Genomic DNA, 21570 nt, shown 5'->3' with positions numbered 1-21570 from the left:
CTTCTGGAATTAGAAAGTCCTTTCTGGCAAACAGATTGACTTAAACCATGTGTGCGAACAATGCAGTTAGGATTTCGACTTTATGGTGGGTCCTTAGGCCTATAGAGGGTTCGAAGGACGGCACGTCGACCGTTGGCTGTCACGCCGCGCGGGATGGAGTGCAGATGTGTTGCGCGGCGTAACAATTAGGTCGATTCCTGGCGCTTTATTGTTTTTTGTTTTATCAATTATGTTTCTAATTTCTTGTGCTGATGTTTTAGGTATGGTGTATTCTTTGCCGGTTGTGGTAATAGTGGTTTGTGGATCCTCCTCCGTATGACTTTTGAGGTTGCTGTTGTTGATAATGTGTGGTGTGAATGTGTTGCAGAGGTGGTTGGAGAATTCTTCAGCTTGTTCTTCGTTGCTTCTTACCCATGTGTTATCTGCTTTTCTGATTGCTGGGACGGGTATTATCTGCTTCCTTATTTATTTCGTGGCTTTCCATAGTGAATAGTTGGTGCTCTCGTGTGTGGAGAGTATCCCTATGAACTTTGCGAATTCGTTATCGTTGTGCTCCTTTATTTTGTTTTTTATTTCCTTTGCAAGTTTGTTTAAGTGTTTTTTGTTTTCTCGAGTTCTGTATTTTTGCCATTTTGCTTTTGCTTTTCTTTTTTCTCTGATTTTGTCGAGTATTTCTTGCGGGATTGTTATTGTTTGTCTGCTGGTTGATTCGGGTGTAGTGGTTGTCCTTGCTGCTTCTTGAACAGTTGCTGTCAATGTTGCTACTGCCTGTTCTATGTGTTCCGGAGTTTTCAACGGGATGTTGCAGTTTATTTTGCGTTCTATTATTTCTTTGAAAGTTTGCCATTTGCTGGTTTTATTGCATAGTGTTTCTGGTTTGCTATAGTGTATTGGTTTGTTTCTGTATTCAATTATTATGAGTGTATGGTCGGAGCTGAGCTCGAGGTTGGGTGTTATTTTTAGTTTATTTGTGTTTAGTCCCCTTGTAACTGCAAAGTCCAGAAGATCTGGTTTTTTGTTCAGGTCAGTCGGCCAATGTGTCGGTGTTTCTGTGGATAATATATTGAGGTTATTATTTCTAATGTATTTTTCCAGTGTTCTGCCTCGAGGTATAATGTTTCTTGACCCCCATAGCGTGTGCTTTGAGTTGTAGTCTCCCGCTGCGATGTACTTGTCCCCTAGGTCCTGGAAGTATTCTTCCCACATTTGTGATGTTATTTTGTGTCGCGGAGGCACATATACTGCTGACAACTGGAAGTAGTTGCTGCTAGTTTGAACTGTAACAGTAGTTCCTTGTAAATATTCTTTGTTAACTGGGCTGTGTAGATAATGTTTGATATCGTTTCTGACTATCACTGCTGTCCCTCCGTGAGCTTTTCCTGAGGGGTGTTTGGTATCATATATGGTGTAGTATGGTATTTTCAAGTAGCTTTTTGTAGTGAAGTGTGTTTCTGAGACAAGTAGTTTGTCTATATTGTTACTGTATATGAATGTTTTAATTTCGAGGGCCCGTTGTTGTAGGCCGTTTGAGTTCCAGGCTGCTATTTTTAGAGTGTCCGTTTTTTATTTTTTGCTTAGCACGTTTGTAATTAGTTGTAGCATGACTGTGATTTGTTGGGTTTGCTGTCTGAGTACTGCGTTTTGTTCGCTTATCATTCTGGATTACGATGTTATCTAATTAATTGTTGTCTATTTATTTTGGTACTTATATTAACCATTATTTATAACATAATATACTAAATACAATTAGTATACACAATTAGTATAAGGATTAGTACAAGAAATTTTAAACAGCTTTTTTCAAAAGAACGAATCATTTACGATCCAGGGGTTTTCTGATACTTTCGTTTCTCGTTATAAGTACTTTATGATGCAATAAAAAATTTTCTCTGAAAATTATACTCAAGATCAATTTCATGATCCATTTTCTCTAACAGATCTCCATCTTCCACAGCTACAACAAATAATTTTTTGACACTCTATACATTTAACATCGATTATAATTCTGATAATTGAAACACCGAACATCAATGTGTTTATTCACTACGCCAACACAGATAACAATTAACATTGATATATAATATATGTCGGAGATGAAAGAACACCGGAACCCCTCCTTGGATTCGCGGGAATACCGTAACGTTGTAACTTAGATTAAACAAATGCCGCTCCGATTATTCGAGATTTATGATCATGAGCTTGTGCTCGAGGCGACAATCAATCGCCGAACGTAGCCGCGGTCAAAGGGATGAACGTTTTATCTAACAAAGGCACAGAGTAACTCTATACCTCTCCTTAAAATAAATAGACGTAGCGACACGTGGCAGTAAATACTTCAATAGTTTCTATCCCGCGGCCCGCCACACGCAGATTTTGTCCTCCGGGTAAGATGATCGCCGGATGTCGGCATGCCTTTGTAGTGTATGTTTAGCTAACGTGAGGACCCGTTATAGATCTTAAGATTTAGTCAAGCGAAGTCCTTCAAATAGACTTTGTTGCAACTACGGGAAGATAGGAGAAACCTATCTTCCACGAACGATGCCCCCCGTCAACAACCTCCCCTCAAGGGCGGCCAGCATCTCTTTCAAAACGCCGATATGGAAATCGACAAATTAGCAACAGCGCTAATTTCCCTCACCTTTGGAACGAAAGCTTTCGTTGACGAATCCGGGGATCTCATGTCCTTAGACACATCATCATCGAGACGGAGATTCTTTCTTTCGTACGATCTCATCGACGAGTGACAGTACCACCTTACAACCAGTGAATACCTCACATCTAGTTAACAAAGAGTTAGACTTGAACTGTGCGAGAACATACGTTTATCATCCCGTGACCACGGATTCGTTTCGAACCTAAGATCATTATCACTAGTGCTACGAGTGCCTAATCTTGTTGATAAGCCTGTGCTAGTAAACTCTTTATTGTATCACGGCAATGGCTAATTGTAATGAGAATTCATCAAACGCCCCTCTCCATAATCCTGACCCTAATCCGACATATATATTTGACGATATATATCTGAAAGAATAGAAATTTCATTTAATCGACTATATGACCATACTCGGTTAAGTACCAACAACGACTATCTATCAACCTTATCTTACTTCCTCAAAGATATAGAAAGACTTTAAAAATATCAGCCATGTGATTTGGTCCTTTAAAATTTGGAAGTAATATAACGATAAAATACCATCAAAACCTTTAAATTTCCAATATTCAAGAGAAACTTGAAATCTCGTTTATTTACTCAGCAACAAAATCTTATTTACCTTCAGAGAACCTATACAATTTTTGCACAGCTCAATATCTCTCCTTTAAACAAAACATCAAAGTATGTTATTCCTAACTTCAATAGGCTCAACTCAATTTTTTGATCAATTTCTGTCGTCCTATACGCTCGTTTCAAAACTTATAATACCATCTACACCTTTGTCTTGTGTTCCATCCATGGTTCCTATGCATGCAATTTTATTATTAGGATTATGCAATTTATTATTATTCCAAAGGATCTTCGCATTTCTGTTTCGCTCGTGATAGGTATTCACATCTGTTTTACCGTGCTGTTTCATCTTCTGGGAACGATATGGTCGGAAATGTTATGATGTTGAATACGCACAGGTCGTTAAACGAGAATTAATTCAAGATAGATTCAAACGGAGTTAATTAAGTGATCCCAATTCCACCGCCTTGGGGGCTGAACGCGTTTTCCTTCCGAACGGTTCGCTCGTGTCGAGTGATGCAAATTTCAGCAAGTGTTTCACCTACGTGTTTACTATTAAATTTATTTATTTGTTTTTTATTTATTTATTTATTTTTTTTGGCTCGGTTACCTTCAAAGTATTTTGCGTATTTATTGAGCGATTTTTAAGGTATTACTTCTTATATTATTGGAAACAGTAATAATTTTTAGATTAGTAACAAAAGATACATTTAAATTTTATACAAATTTTAAGGAAATTGGCATAGAGAAATACCAAATTACTGACATTCCTTGTAGTATGTTATTTTAATTTTACGTAATAAAATAAGGTGTTTCAATTTGAATTCATTAAATGCTGTCTTAAATATTCAATTTGAGAATTCTTTGGAGAAAGTCGAAAAAGATTTAGAACTATTCCCTAATCGATAAATAAACGCTTCAAGAATTGAGAACCACTGACTCAGGGGAACTCAGTTAATCGAGTAATACGAACAGTTCCGTGATACTGCAGAAGCCATTTACTACGTTCGCCTAACATGATTTCATCGATAAAAGAGAGATCACTACTTCTTCCCTATACTTGATACGTAAAAATAAAAATCTTAAAAAAAACTCGTTGCCGAACATTTATTTTCGTTCTTTCTGATAAAAAAAGACCATTTTTGTAGTCAGAAACTTAACCGAGCAGCTTTCTCAACACACCGAAATTCGAACATTTATTACACACTTCTTATTCGGAGACAATGAGAGGAAAAAGATTATAAGATTCTATGGAAAGATTATGTTAGAAGAAAGCTGTCAGTACCTAATAGGGTGGTCCTTCTATAGTACACACGTATACCTATAATAGCACAATAATAGATTACAACGACTACAACATTTATACGTATTTATCCCACAGTTTTTAATAAACTATGAGTTCCATTTAGTTACATTTAACAATCTAACAATATAGTCCCCCCATATCTAATTTATTCCTTAACTCATAAAATATGAGCTTTAGCATATAAACAAAGCATAATATAGTGAATGTTACAACTAAAAGAAGATAAAAGAACATACTTTTTGCTTCCAATAATTAAGATAAAATTTAGATACGGGGCTTTCAGCTTATGAAAGTCGAAGAGAAGATATATATTCCATTTGGTCATATTCTATTTAAATTCGTAACTACTCGTTCCATTTACGTTATTAATAAAACATTTTTATCGACAAGCTACCTAACAGAAAGACCTTTTTGTCACTCTAAATTGCCTCAAAAGAAAATCCCTTGTCAAACATACCATGTTTCTCGTACGAAAATCCAAAAAGGATTTTCCAAAAAGATATATTCAGTGAACCATGGTTCCTGACTGGTGAGCTTGAAAAGAGATGAAGCGTTGAAGCGTCAAAGTTGATATTCCACCAAGCTCTCGACCCTTCTATTTCAATAATCAATAATAAAATAAATAAATTCGAATGAACTACCCAACGAAACGATCACCGTTTTCTATAGAATCTCTTTAAGCATTCTTCATTAAGGAATCGTCAGATTTTACCCCATTACGTTCTTCCATCACAATCTTCGTAATGATGAATAAAAAAATAAAAGCTTTTAAAACCCGACAGCGCTGTCATTTTCTAAAAACGTCGACTTTATACTCCTGATGACCACGAGCACATCCGACTACCAAATATAAAATGCATTGTGAGTGTGTCATCAGCATAATTTTCGTGAAAAGAGCAATTTTTCTTGATAACTATAATTTGTAACATAGATTAAAATCGCTGATTTGATCCCTCTGATATTGTTGTCTTATGAGAGTTTCGCCTGGTCTTAATTGGTTCTGTTGATTCTTATCGTTGTGAAAAGTCGATTCGCTATATATCTTTTGTACAGAGAACTATTATGTGATGTAAGAGTGTAATGTTGTAATATTTGTGATCCTTACATTATTAATTTTGTCACTGAGCCGTTCTTTGGTTCGTTGAGCAGTTCATGTTCCCTACTTGTTTCCCTTGGTACTTTCATAAGTTTCGCAATTACAATAAAAGATTTAATTTGTAATAAGTTAAAGATTTGATCCCTTGCTTTATGATGTACGAGAACCTTTGAACTAACAACTTTGAAGTGACAACTGAACGAGAACTGACAAGCTTTCATTTCAATCTATATTTAAGATATTTAATATTTAATCGGTTTTCGTGACACCGAATAAATAATAAATAATAAATTTGAAGGGAAAAAACAAGAGATTAAGAAAAAATTCTGAAAAATTCTGACACAAATCAGTAGTATTATTTTATATTACTTTGCGAATTACTTTTCAAGCATAAAAATAGTTTGACGGTCACTTGTAGTTCCTTCCTTGCCATTTCATTTATTAAATTCGTTTAATTTCGTAAACAAAATAGCCACTCGTGGCGAGTTTGGTGTTTAAAATAGAATTTTGTCATACAGGCTGGTTGGTAATTGATAGTACAAGCGGAAAATTGATGATTCTACTCGAAAAAAGAAGTCGAAAATATAGAATAAACATTTTTCGTCTGAGACTTTATTTTCGAGAAAATCGACTTTGAATTTTTGATCGGTATGCGTGCAACGCGTGCAACATATTGGAACGGTTTATCAACATAACGTCAATCGAAACACAATCTACAATAAAATCCGTTATAACGAAACGTGATAAAGTGCACGCGTACCGAGCGAAAATTCAAAGTCGATTTTCTCGAAAACAAAGCCTCAAATGAAAAATTTGTATATTTTCGACTTCTTTTTTTTACCAGTTACCAACCACCCTGTATATCCAACAGCTCACTTTTTCTTTGTAAATATTATTAATAATTTTATCAATTTTTTATATTTCCATCCTTCATACAAGTGACAATGAATCATAAAATTTTCATAGAAATCACAAAGATTAGGGGATAAGTATACCACTATATTTTCATATATGTATATGTATGTATATTCCCAAATTACATGATAGAATATGAATAATATTGAACAAAATATAATCAAGTATACAGTACCATGGAAATACAACAGATTACAATTTTCTACCTGTCACCGATTCATCGTCATCTCCTTTCATTCTTTTGACATATATAAAAACAAATTAACCCGTCTGAAATAATCATACCTCGCTCTTTGAATACAAAAATCTATTCAAATGAAAGAAAGGGGAAGAAAATAAGAATAAATATAATTACTCAGGTATAATCTTCTCGAGGTATAATTATTCAGTTACAAATGATTCTTCGTTAACACACTACATTGTACACTACTTCTTTTCCCGGTGGCTGAAGCTAATCGTCGACGTTTATAAGGTACGAATTTTGTCAACGGCGCCATCGGAATCTTTATTGAGAAATTAAAATATTACAATTGCCATCACTAAGCTCAGCGTCCACAATACACTATGTTTTTCAAGTTTAGGTGAACCATCGACGATAACCACATCAGATCCGGACCAATACTCAGTGCCAACCTCATCCAGGCATTCGAACTCGCAACATCGGCGTCCAACGCGGAATCTCTTGCAGCTCTGTAATAAGAAGAAATCGATTAATTGTACGGATCAAGCGTCACTAGACTACTCGAAAATCCAGGTCATTCAAAGAATAAAAGAAGATAGAATTGCTCCAATTCCACCATTGCTTTAGCAAAACTAGTATTTGAGAACCATTGGTCAAATATATTATAACACTAAACGTACATTTCGGGAACAATAATTTGTGATATGAAACAGAATACGATAAAGTTCAAAGGTTACATCGATTTTCAAAATTTTATAAATTCAGGTGTATGACAGTATCAGTCAGCTCTTTTTCTGTCCCCAAGCGCCAAAATTCATTCCGACTACCATTTTACGTATTTTACAGAAGTAAGCCTTCATTCATCTCCCATTCCATCCACCAACATGCTCTCGACGTATTATCTTCTAAGTAAAATATTGATGTTGAGCCAGACATCCAACTGAATAATCTTTTCGGTGTTACTATAAGGTATTTAAAACCAGGGTTTGTGCTTATACGTTAGATGTAATACTTGGCATGAAACCTGCTTATATTGATATTAAATTTATGCATAGTAGGATATTGGACCATTGTCAAAATGAAATTACAATACACACAGTTTCACCGTGGAAAAGTGGATCTCTCTAGCATGTCTACGCAAATGAAGGTTAGAGGGGGAGGGGGAGGGGGAACTGTATCGAGGGGGAACTCCGATCGTCGCGGATCGGTACCCTTTACTCCTTATTGCGGATCAAGTCGCGAGATTGCAAGAGGCGAGATATTTTATTAGCCTGGACATGGCCAGCGGGTTTCACCAAATTTCTATTTATCCTAATCCAACGGAGTTTACAGCGTTCGTTACCCCGACAGACAATATGAGTAGATAACGATGCCGTTTGGACTGAAAAATTGCACCGTCCGTCTTTCGGAGGGTCATTCGCAAGGCCTTAGGTGACCTCGCTCATTCGTATGTTGTTATTTATTTCAATGACGTCCTAATTATTGCCAACTCGATAGATCGAGCTTTAGAAAGATTGAACACCGTATTAGATACCCTCGTAAAAGCCGGATTCTCTTTTAATTTTGCGAAACGTTCTTTTCTAAAGACATCGGTGCTCCATTTGCGATATGTAATTCATAACGGAGAAGTTCGTCCTAACCCGGGTAAAATACACACCTTAAGTTCTTCACCTGTGCCAACGACCGTTACACAGCTCAGGCAGTTCATAGGGTTAGCTCCGTACTTCCGAAAATTCATCCCTAAATTCTCACAGACGATGAAATCCCTGTATGCGCTCATCTCAGATAACAGAAATATAACTTGGACAGATAGACACGAGAAAATAAGACAACAGGTAGTTTCCGCCCTGACCGACGCGCCGGTGCTAACGATATTCAACCCCAATTACCCGATAGAACTACATACTGACGCTAGCTCGGAGAGTTACGGGGTGATTTTGACGCATCAAGCCGAAGGTAAGAACAAGGTAATAGAGTATTACAGTAAAAGAACCAGCCCCGCGGAATCCAGATATCACTCCTATGAACTCAATACATTAGCTATCGTAAACGCCGTAAAACATTTCTGTCACTATCTATAGGGACGGGAATTTCTTGTCGTCACGGATTGCAACTCGTTGAAAGCATCGAGTGATAAAGTACATTTAAATAACAGGGACCATAGGTGATGGGCTTACTTGCAGACTTTTATTTTTGCCATTATGTATCGGGAAAGTAAACGGACGGCTCACAAATTTCTTGTCGCGAAACCCCACAGGCGTTGACCTTATTAAATTCGACAAAATCAAAGAGAAAATAGTTGACTGGCCGAAATTACGGAAGATTGGCTATTAGCGGGACAACGTCGTGATTCTCAAACCTTGGAAATCGTCAAGGGATTGCAAAACGATGGACTCGCGGAAAACATCGCGAATACATACGAATTACGGTTCGGTACTCTGCACCGTAGGCTACAAAGAAAAGGCAGGATTCTCTCTGTACCTATATTCCCAAGGTGTTTTAGATAGTCTGTTATTAACCATGTGCACCAGTCAATTATGCACTTAGGTTGGGAGAAAACGCTGGAGAAACTATACGAGTATTACTGGTTCGAAGGGATGGCGAAGTACGTTCGCCGATTCATTGAGAACTGTCATGCTTGTCAAGTTTCGAAAGCTAGTTTAGGTAAGATACAAGCCGAACTGCATCCTATACCTAAGACCAGCATACCCTGGCATACGGTCCACATGGACATAACAGGCAAGTTGAGTGGTAAAAGCAATTCAAAGGTGTACGTCATTGTTTTGATCGACGTCTTCACTAAATTCGAATACCTGCATCATACTCGTAAGATAGATTCCCTTAACACCATTAAAGCGCTTAAATCCGCTATATTTTTATTCGGGAGTCCCTGCCGGATAATAGCAGATCGGGGGAAGATGTTTTAAGGGTAAAAGAATTTCGAGAATTCTGCGAAAGCAAACGAATTAAAGTTCACTTGATAGCGATCGGTGCTAGTAGAGCCAATGGACAGGTAGAGCGTGTTATGGGTACATTGGAAAATATGTTCACGGTAGTAGAGACGACCGGGCGGCCGTGGCAAGACGCGATTGGGGAAATACAGTTGGCTTTGAATTGCACCACCAACCGCGTGACAAACTCGAGCTCATTAGAACTACTAATAGGTAGAACGGCAAGACTTCACGATCTGTTGTTACCCGATAACATCAAAAGTATCGATATCTCCAATATAAGACGACAGGCAATAAAGTGGATGGAAACTAGTGCTAGGTATGATGAGGATGGATTTGACAAAGCTAAAGCTTAAGCGGTTAGGTTTAATCTCGGTGATTTCGTATTACGCAAGAATGAGGAAAGGAATCAAACCAAACTAGATCCAAAATTTAGAGGTCCACTTGTAATAGCAGAAGTCTTGGAAGGGGACAGGTATATCTTAAGGACATTAGACGGTAAGCGACCGTACAAGTACAGTCACGACAGGTTGAGGAAAATGCCAGATGGTCGCGTCCCTGCTGAGTTGGATGTCTGTAGTGAAGGCAATAACAGTGACCATGACGATATGAGCACTTCGACCTCGGAAGATCAGTAGCACTATGCCAGTAACACCCGGCAGAGCGAGTTCGCACGTGTTTCGGGGAAATAATGTGATAAAGCTCAGAGAGAACGTGTGATGTAGTTCACACGCTTTTTGTGGTAATAGTGTGATGAGGCTCAGTGAGAACATGCGATGTGACTCGCATGCATCTCGGGGCGACAGTGTGATGAGGCTCAGTGAGAACATGCGATGTGACTCGTATGCATCTCGGGGCGACAGTGTGATGAGGCTCAGTGAGAACATGCGATGTGACTCGCATGCATCTCGGGGCGACAGTGTGATGAGGCTCAGTGAGAACATGCGATGTGATTCGTATGCATCTCGGGGCGACAGTATGATAAGGCTCAGTGAGAACATGCGATGTGATTCGCATGCATCTCGGAGTGACAGTATGATAAGGCTCAGTGAGAACATGCGGTGTGGTTCGCATGCATCTCGGGGCGACAGTATGATAAGGCTCAGTGAGAACATGCGGTGTGGTTCGTATGCATCTCGGGGCAACAATATGGTAAAGCTCGGTGAAACCGTGGAACAAAGCTCTATGTGCTCACACGATCTAGAAGACCGAGATCCTTTGGAGTGCGAAATCGAAAATGGTCCATCATGCCGTTACGATCCGACTAATGACCTGCAGGATGCAACTATCACCTTGAATACTAACTATAACTCTACTAATTTTCATTATCTTTTATTTCTTTGCTGCCAAACCCCCGAACAGGATTTGTTGCTACACTGGGCCCTTGCCTTATTCGAACATCTAGTTAAATTGTGAATAATGTCAATTGTATCGAGTCTAATGTTAGGAAACTCAATATTTTAGTTACACACGAGGACGTGTGATAGTCAGAATGGCCGTGTCGGAGATGAAAGAATACTGGAACCTTCCCTTCGGAACTTTGGGAAGACCCCTAGTATTGTAATTTAGATTTCACCATAGCCGAATTAAGAAACTGTTGTCATTCGATTCGACTGTACTTATTTGAGATTTATGATAGTGAGCTCGGGCTCGAGGCGACAACCAGTCGCCGAACGTAGTCGCGGTCAAGGGATGAACGTTTTGTCTAACAAAGGCATGAAGTAACCCTATAGCTCTCCTTAAAAGAAATACTTAGGACGGGGCACGACGGTAAGCATTTCAACGATTTCTGTCCCGTGGCTCGCCACACGCAGACTCTATTCTTTGAGTAAGATGATTACCAGATGTCGACGCGTCTCCACAGTACATGTTCAGCTAGCCCGAGGACCTGCTATAAATCTTAAGATCTGTTTAACTAAAGTCCTTCAAACCGACAAACAGTCCTCGTTCCAACTACGAGAAAATAGGAGAAATCTATTTTTCTCACGAACGACGCTTCCTCTTCTCGAACTTTCTCTTAAGGGCGGCTAGCACCCTTCCCTAACCACCAACATGGAAATTGACCAATTAACAGTAACGCCAATTTCCCTCACTTTCCGAATGAAGGCTTTTCTCCACGAATCCGATGATTTCGTGCCCTTGGGCACACCCATCATAGTTTTCCTCGACAGCGTTACCGTGATGGAGAACCACTCTCCGGTACGACCTCAAAGACGATTCAAGTAACTCTCAGATACGTAGTGATTGCCTCGTGCATTAACATTGAGTACAACTTAGACGTTGAGGAAAAGTAGAGTCCGTCATCCCCTTGACCGCGGATTCGTTAGTGAGCCTAGGATCATTGTCATTAGCTTCTCGAGTACCTAATTATCCGATTACTTGTCCAATTCCATCATAGTCATATTTGCACTAGTAAATATCTCCTCTATTGCATAATGATCACGTCTAGCGCCAATAGGGATTCGTTTCACGCCCTCAACCATAACTCAAATCTTAACGCCGACCCGACATATATATAGAAGATTGCTTAGAATTTGGAGCTTAATAACATATCTCAAAATCATTGACATTAAAGAAGGTGAACCTTACTTACGAAATTTCCTTCCGTCAAATGATACATAAAAATTGAAAAAAATAATATACATAGTTTTGACTTTCTTCCGCATTATAATTTGAATCACTCGATTTATTCGACTAAAGATAATCAAGCAATAACCTCACTTTACACGTATTCTCATCACGTGAAATAGATCACATCAGGGATTTTCAAAAGTCGATGGAATATTAATAGCGATTAATTATTTATGGATGTATTCTGCACGGTTAAAGCAATCGCCTAGTGAATTATCGAGTTCCAGGAATATGAGCGGCAAACAGGATTGCAGCTATAAATGACTCTCTAACGTGTATATTAGAGATGAATTTGATCATTTATCCTCATAATATGAAATACGCTTTTAAGTGGAAATCATAATTAACAATTTCTGGCAGCGAAAAGTAAATAAATCGATACGTTTAAATCAATATTAGAATTTCTTAATATTTTTATCAAATTTTTTTATCAAGTATTTTAACATCGTAGAAGTGTCGTTGGAGAGAAATATTAGGTTGTTCCAAAAGTTTCTTTCGTTTTCTAAAGAAATGATAGATGTACGATATTTTTTGTTTTATATTATTTTATTGAATTATGTGCGATCCACCTTTCTCCAATTTAATATAAAATAACATAAAACAAAAAATCTATCATTTCTTTATAAAACGAAAGAAAATTTTGCAACAATCTAATAGAAATTTAGTTTTAACACAATATAAAAATGGATTGTTATGCCCCTAGGAGATAAGAACAATATGATTAATATTAATAATGAATACGTTAACGTAACGTAAAGCAGCTTTTGCAGAAGGCTATTACCTGAAAATGTTTACTAAAGAATGATAACATGAATTTTCTTAAGTACCCCATTTGATACTTAATCTACTTTGTAAATACTGTACGTCCTAACTTTGAAAGAATGCAATTTTAGCTAGAATGTTTCAAATTACCTAGCCGTATTGTTTCCTTGTAATATAATTTATATTTACATTATCTCGCGTAATTCTTTCCACTTTATTGACTTCTAAACGTTAATGTAATATAATTTTTATAATATAATTTTAATCGAAGTTATTTAAAATTTGTAGTATCTCATCCCTACTGAATAATATTAACAAATGTGCAGAGCTCAAGTCGAATAACACCGGCTCAGATAAATGATCATCAAACTTACTTTTGTTATCGTCGATGTCAGTGATTTTGAACCAGCCAACGTCCATGGCAATCAATATTATTTAGCCGGTCTTAACGCAATGTAAAAAGCAAAAAAAAGAGGAAGGAAGGAACAGGGAAGCAAAGAGATAAAACGAATTTTTCATTTTCTCGAAACTAGATCGAGTTTCAAGCTGCTCGTAAAAGAGTCTGTAGCCAATCCGACTAAATTCGACGAACCACGCTTCAAAATTCCCAGAGAACTGTGATAACCATCGAAATCTGTACAATTTGTCGATTCATCGCTTGATTAAAAAATGGAACAAAATGAGGCTGATCAGCCGGCCATTCAACTTCTAATGATCCCTATCGTTTTACCCTAGGTTGAATGCTACGATATAAGCCGAAACAGCTATAAGTAGGGTTCACGTGATTGCCGCCATCTATTATTCACGCGTTACACATTCGCCAGACAGACGCGTCTAACGGTTGACATTGTTTTCTACCCTCAGTTCCAACGCAATTACGTTGCTACGTGCAATCAAGTCTCGAGTGAAGCTAATGATAAGTTGTTGTTCGATCCTACACAATTACTAAAATTATTCAAATTAAACTAATTTAGTCTAAAAAAACAAGTAATTTCGTTATATATTTCCTTTCATAATAAGCCATGGTTGGAATATAGTAGCTGACGAAAATATTCGTATATTTGTAGAAACATTTTAGGGCTGTATTATGCATAACGGCACTATAGAATTAATACTGTAACAGAATTCTACTATCATGGTTATGCTGGTAATATTCGAAACAAATCTGAAAATCTATGTAGATGTTGTAAGATATTCAGTACGAGTACTTTGCATTACTGTTATGTACATAATCACGACGAGATAATGAAGGTACTGTTCTCTATTGCTCATCGCTACCCGTTGCTAGTAGCAACGTACTATGCATATATATCTCGTAAAGATTTTAAATGTAGCCAACGAGACCATTTTTAATATTTGACTATCGTGACCCATTACAGTTTCATCACTTTCGATTAATTGAACACGACCCGCACCTTAAGACTAAAATACACAATATAAGTATGGCACAGAAAATCTTTTAAAATTTACGGACGACTATTTATGGTATTTAAAGGCAGCAAAGATAATAATTAGCTGCGGATTTTCCTCGAATCGTAGCATACAATATGGAATCTGATTATTAAAAATTACAGTGGAAATACAGTGGATTTCCATAAGATATTCGTGCTTGTGGCATTTTGGAAATAAATTCTTAACCCAAATGGACGACCTCGATACTCGAGAAATTTTGTGAAGCTGACGTCAATGGCGATATGTACTGTTGTTGTGCTATCATTTCATAGTAAGCTGTATTGATTGCACTTCTATTCACGGAATTGATTTATTCCACACAAAAGTTGACAACAATAATCGAAAAAAGAAAAATATATTACCGCCTTTCACATCAGCATACACAAGCACATAGGATTTCACACGAATATACACACTTGTAAATTCGACGAAACGATCAAATTTAATTATTTTTCGATTTTTCGGGCATCAAGTACTACATCAAACGTTACACATCAAACGTTAAAATACGGCGAGCATACAAAATGTACAAACCACTCTAAATTAATTAACTTTGAACGTTATTGATTAATTAAAAAAACCACTGTTGCGTTGAGTTTTACATTTTAAAAAGTTGTTATCCGTTTTTGCTTTGTTTAAAACTAAAAACAGGACTACGTTCATTGTAAGTCGTAAATATCCCTTTTATTTATTTAAACAAACAGATATTTAAACAAACAATTTATAAATATATAATTTATTTACGTATATTTGTAATATCTGTTTTATAAATTTGTACAACCATTTATCCATTTATCTATTTTATTTGCATATAATTTTTATAGACTTTTTTTTCTTTTTTTTTTTTTTTTTTTTTTAAGAACGAAAAATTGTGATTCTATTTTAAGACATGTCAGGCTGAAGCGATACGCGATATATATTTCTATTCGGATTTCACCGTCGTCGTAATCGATGCTATTGGAAACGTTTCACGATAGACGTCTTACAAGCGCTTGCAATGTCCGTCATGTGTAAGGCTCTACCACTGAATCGCGGCTGCCATTTAGTGATTAAGGTCGATCACTTAGAGACGTTAATCCGCCATAATGGTGAGCAATACATCGAAGCCATTATTGAAAGCATAGTTACGCGTTAATTTCATCGATCTTAGTCACAAATAGAAGTGTACAAATTATAGGATTTCCAAATATTTAGTTTAGTTAAAAGGAGATATGAAAATGACAGGTATATTCAAAGGATAAAACAGAACCGTACGATTCTAAACTTTCAAATCATTATAACTATTTAAATTTGAAAAATCTTACTATATTTATACAATATATTTTTATTAAGAATGGAAGAAATTTCGAAAAATCCGCCAACACTTTTTACTGTCGTCTTGAAGCACACCATATGTTAAGCTTCTTCGTCGTTACAAATTTTATCGCGGATGTAACGAACGTTTCGAACATGTAGCACGCACGCGTCAACGCCTACATTTGGATTTTAAATATATGTTTTATGCATTAAATATATTTGTACTTTCTTGCGCAATTTCTTTTAATTTGTTACGATATGGAGGGTTTAATTACGTTTAAGATATCTATCTGAATCCTTTAAATTCAATGTTCTTTAAAACATTACGTTACGTAAAATAATCGTTTTTCCACTTTATTGTATCATAAAATAGTTACTTAAATTCATATTACTTAAAGAATCTTCCTACAGAAAGAATAAAAAAGAATAAAATCCTATATGTTAAATTTTACGTGGTTGATGGAATACATAGCGATGACGAGAACTAACTACAGACAACAAGAAACTATTAGCGAAGGCAACTGGTGACTATGAATGTCGTCTTTATAATATGTGGCGACTAAGGAGAACAACTACCAACTACGGATAACAAGTAACAACCAACTGTCTCGTTTCTAAGGGGCAACTAACTTGCAATTATCCTCCTTTGATGGTTCCTGTAGCGTGATATACGTCTTGAACGTAGTTAAAGAATATGGTCGCTGCTGAATGGCGATTTGACAGCAAGGCGATCCCGCCAGTTCAAAGCTTGACATTGCAAGCTACCGAAAACCATTAATCTTGTTATCGAATATCTAGCTTTCAGAAGAACCCTTGTGATATGATATGACGTCATGACATTTTTATGACGAAGATGAACAAACACCGACCTCTAACGAAACAAATTTTTATTAAGTGCCGTATGTGGGTTGCAGGCCGGCCAACCAAGGAAATTTATCGAATGTATAAAGTAAAATATATACGAATATATTGGATATATCATAAAATGCCCGCGTTATATCGTCTAAAGAAAGCTAAAGAAACCGCATAAAGAAAGCTAAATTTAAGGAATTAAAAAATTGAAATACCAATTATAAGAGAGTTAATTAAATTCAAACCTATCGATGGTCTCATAAAGACCTATATTTCCTGGAAATTGATATCTTTCGAATTCTAAATTCTCCTTAGAAAGTATCATAGAGAAAATATGAAACTTGAAAAGTACATCACGCTGATGCCTCGATAAACCGTCGTGTCGATAAATCCATGTGTCCGAGCGATGAATTTTCCCCAAACAACAAAAAACTGAAGGGAAATCTTCTTTGAAGGACGTGACAAAAGGTAGGGGAAGCGGGAACAATGATCACGCGATAAACTGATGGTGTACGTATAGAACGTGTACGTATAGAACGTTGCGAGAGAATTATCGAGAAACAAAAAAAGAAAAAATAATCGTTGGCCGGCGCGACTATACGCTGTCGACGGGCAAACAGCGACTGAGACTAACTGAAACGAACTCTGTCGCAGTATGAGCACGGGCTGCGTTCGCGGGTCGATCGAACACGTTCTGCGCCTCTCCTCGGCACCGGCGTCAAAGCCACCCCCGATGGCTGCAACGCACTGGTGCACTTGGTGGTCCTTCCTTTTTCGTGTGATATTATACCAGCATCTGTGATGCCATTTCAAAGACCGCAATCAAAGCATTAAATGCCAGATTAAAGCGACGCGATAATATTACCCCAATATTCGTCCGTAAATGTTACCGTATAGATGTTTAATTAAGCATTATTATGCTTCGAATAATTTACTATCACATGAATCGTTCCACAAGAAAACATATGTTTCACTTTTCCCCGTAGTATGATTGTAATTTATAACAAATATTTATAATTTATAATTTAAAATATTTATAATTCACTGAAAGTATCTTCCTGTCACGATTATAGGCGTAAAATGTCAAATTAAAAGTACCAAATTAAAAACATATGGTATCCCGAAACCAAACGTACGACATGGCGAATCACGATGATACGATAAAAATTGATCTATGTCTTGATTTATTCAAACAGAACGAACTTACTCGAACTTTTCCAGAATAAACGATTTATCCGATAATATCCGTCACCAGCTTCTCTTCCTTCAACGGTAACAACTGACACCGAAAGCTCGAGAGACCCGAACGGTGAGACGTACCCAGAAGCAATGCAGTTACCTGGGCAAAGAGTCCCAAAGACCAAGGACGTAGGAAATTTCGAGAAACGGAAATGGAAACTGGAGTGGCGCGTCAATCAGCACTGACGGAAACTAATAAAAATGGAAAAAACCAAACTAATTCGTTTCACAAATTATTAAAACGATATTATTGAAAATTTCACTCGATTTTCTCGCTGCACACGTCAATATTTGTCGAAATATCAATATTAAAAAGTTAATAAAAAAAAATATCCTCTTTCTTCATACCTGTCTTTCTCCCGGGCGGCGAAGGAATACTAGAATGTTCGAGAACAACGGATACTTTTTGATTTTATCTCGATATCAATTTCAATCTTTTTAAACGAAATATAATCTGAACGATGAAACGTTTGATCAAATAATGTTCTTCGTTCGATGCTAAAGGAAATTGAGAAGAAACATCGAAAATTCGTTAATAAAACGAATTTCTTTGTTTCTGTTAGATAATAAACTTGATATACGTATTGGTTTTTAAAATCAATATAGCTAACCAATGGGCACACTTTTAACAAGGGTGATGGAACATACCAAAAATCTTTCAAGATGGTCTTGGCAACGGAAGAGTCGAAAATATGACAATTATGAATGAAAAATTCTAATATTTTACAGCTGGCAACGATAAACAACTCCAGATATTCTCCTAATTAATTTACAACAAATTCGCGTATATGATCGATAGCTGACGTCATTGTGTCCCACAGCCCTTGTAAAACGATAAGAATTTCCTGGAAAAACTTGTAGCCACGAAATGAAAAAGATGATAAAACTTCTAACAAGAGTACTGAGACGAGCAACTTTGTACTTACCCCTTCGGAGTAGGGAACGTGATTAAACGTCCGCGAGTTCGAAACTTTTGTAAGTCACTGCACGGCCGCTGCTTATGGTGGAAATGTAATAGATATAAGTACAGAGCGCGTGAGCGAACTAAAAACGCGATATAGGGGTAAAGAGAGAGACCGTTCCGTCCTTCTCTAATGCCCGCGTACTTGTACCGGAAATGTGTAACAACGGTAAACAAGCGCCGTCAGTGTCCACTAGTGTGCATGCCTGATTAAACAAGGACAGAAAATGCTTATATACAGCCTTCTCTTTCTATTTCCATGTCGCATCCATCTTACTATACAGTAGACAGGATTCGACTATTCCATCATTATATTCGCACCCCGCTTACGTGTGAACTAACATTGCCATGACAACAAATCGTTCGTCTCCTGTTTGATGCTCAGTTTTCAACGGAGTTGAAGGGAAACTTTATAAGAGAAAGGAAGTGACGGATTGTCTCAAAGTAATAAACGAAAATTCTCGTAACTATCGAGAAACGATAGTCAATACAAGGATATCATTATCACATTTAAAACTATTACAATAAACGGTGATTTATCGCTGCAAGGTACCACAAATAAGATATCTCATAATTTGCGAAAAGAGGTAAGGAATATTCTAGATTTTAGACTTTGGAACTTCCATGACAGTCATGAGTGTGTTTTGTCATTGATTTGCCATATTGCGTTTTTCACAATTGTTGTTCATTTTTTGCGATATTTTACACTCGCACATAGTATCTATGATTTTTTCTTTCGATAATTCTTATAATTATTGTCAATAATTAATTATTTATAACCATTTACGCTGTATTATATATCATTAAGATTTATCTTTGCACGTATCAAGATAGTAGATAACAAAATTATGTTTATATATTTATATTATGTGTATATATTTAGATATCTTCTTAGTTGCAATTTTTTCGAATAGTATCGGTGACCAATCGAAATAGAAATTAGTGCGGAAAGAGGGGAAGGAACCAAAATTTGAAAATCGACATCGGTAACTCAGTAGTTATAGAATAACTCAATCGATAACGTAGATTAACTACTTATAAATGCAAATATATATAAATTCAAACTTTAAAAATTAGAAATTAAAAAGCAGAAGGCAAAAAATTATCGCCGAGGATTTATATAATAATAAATAGACAGTACATTCTTTTTGTCTGTCTTACCTAGAAATAAAACAGTTAATTGATGATTATCGTATAGTGTGTACTCATAGCATAAAATTTGTTCAATGAATTAAAAATTATATTTTTTAGATATGTAGACATTAGCGATGTATTAATCCGGGAAGCTCGTCTACCTCGGAAATATCGAGTCTGCGACAACGTCGATTTTGAAATTATTCTTACAGAATATGAAAATTATTACAAGATGAAATTCCAAAAATATCCTATATTGTGCAAGAAAATAACTGAAAAGGAAATAAAGACGAGGGAAATGACAAATGCGAACAAAGTGTAAGAATTTAAATTATTTAACATTATTCAACGTTCTCAACGTATTCAACGTATCGATTACAATATCATTCAATCTTTGAAGAAGTAGTAAAACGTGTCAAATCTGTTAGCAAACAAACGAGAAGTGAGTCTGTATCTGGGTCTGTGAAAGGGAGGAATGCACAACAGAAGATGAGGGGTGATGCTACGGATGATATTAATCTCGCAATGACAGTGACATCAATTTTCGCCAATGAAAGCGATGAATCTTCATCAGAAGAGGAGAGCTATTTAACATCTTAATGGAACAATCCACGCAATCAAAGATATCAAAATAGGCTCAGAAGCTTTATATAGACAATCTGGAATTATGGAAGATTATTGAAGACATTTCATGCGTAAGTTATTTTCGATTAATATACGTATTGTAAATATTGATTTCAGTAAAGCTTTAAATAACGAATTACATAACATTTACGGAAATTAATACGGAGATTATGCGCCATTTCATCTTTGTATTGTCGCAGGAAATCATACTGACAAAATTAAATGTATATTGGGACAACATCGTAGGCCTAGAGGAATGTAAATCTGCTATTAAGGAGGCCATTGTGTATCTCCTCAAGTACCTTATCTTTTTTAAAGGCCCATTTTCTCCCTGGAAAGTTATTCTGCTATACAAGCAATTACGAAATAGGGAAGACGATGTTGGCGAAGGCAGTCGCAACAGAATGCCAATGCACCTTTTTTAACATAACGGCCAGCTCATTGGTGAGCAAATGGAGAGGTGATTCCGAGAAGTATATCCGTGTAAGTTGATTTCCTTTGTCTATGAAGAAGAGATTCTGGAATATATCGTATATAATAATAATCATATATAACTAGAATAGTTGTTTGGAAAACGAAATGATATTACGTTCGTGATGAAACAATGAATTTAAGGAATTTTGAATATAATATTTAATAAATAATAAATACATTTGTTAAACTGAACAGGTTTTATTTGAACTTGCCTATAATTTTTCGCCTACAATTATTTTTATCGATGAGATTGACTGGATAGGCACAAATAAAGGAGTAAACTGTACATTGTCTGAACCTGCAAAGAGATTCAGATCAGAACTTCTTTCTAGATTGGATGGATTAGTATCTAACGAAAATTCTAATGTAGTTCTTTTGGCTGTAACTAATTGCCCTTGCTATGTATATCACGCTATTTCAATGTTTTCTAAGTAGAAAATATCTTAATATCATAATTATTCATTATCTTAATC

The 21570-nt window shown here is 36.3% G+C and overlaps 2 protein-coding genes and 1 long non-coding RNA gene across 17 annotated transcripts in view; 1 reads left to right on the top strand and 2 right to left on the bottom strand.

Moving 5' to 3' along the window:
• The window catches only part of LOC126927031 (G-patch domain and KOW motifs-containing protein-like), a 730127-nt gene that overhangs the window by 292510 nt on the left and 416047 nt on the right, over nt 1-21570 (top strand). The gene's annotated exons all lie outside the window — the stretch shown is intronic.
• Nucleotides 20313-20925, bottom strand: LOC126927071 (uncharacterized). Its single transcript, XR_007715124.1, has 2 exons — nt 20775-20925; nt 20313-20658 (listed from the first exon to the last, which is right to left on the bottom strand). It is a non-coding gene; the product is annotated as an uncharacterized LOC126927071 (long non-coding RNA).
• The window catches only part of LOC126927059 (uncharacterized), a 133340-nt gene continuing 132749 nt past the window's right edge, over nt 20980-21570 (bottom strand). For all 3 annotated transcript variants that reach the window (XM_050743433.1, XM_050743432.1, XM_050743431.1), the window contains exons 2-3: nt 21310-21395; nt 20980-21125 (exon numbers count right to left, since the gene is read on the bottom strand). In XM_050743433.1, the coding sequence (XP_050599390.1) occupies nt 20983-21125; nt 21310-21395 (229 nt within the window). In that variant the 3' untranslated portion in view covers nt 20980-20982. The remainder of the gene's footprint in view (nt 21126-21309; nt 21396-21570) is intronic.

This window comes from Bombus affinis, unplaced genomic scaffold, assembly GCF_024516045.1.
Source record: "Bombus affinis isolate iyBomAffi1 unplaced genomic scaffold, iyBomAffi1.2 ctg00000070.1, whole genome shotgun sequence".
In the NCBI taxonomy this organism is placed as follows: Eukaryota; Metazoa; Arthropoda; class Insecta; order Hymenoptera; family Apidae; genus Bombus; species Bombus affinis.
The sequence above is the reverse complement of the archived record's forward strand: the minus strand, read 5'-3'. Positions and strand labels throughout refer to the sequence as shown.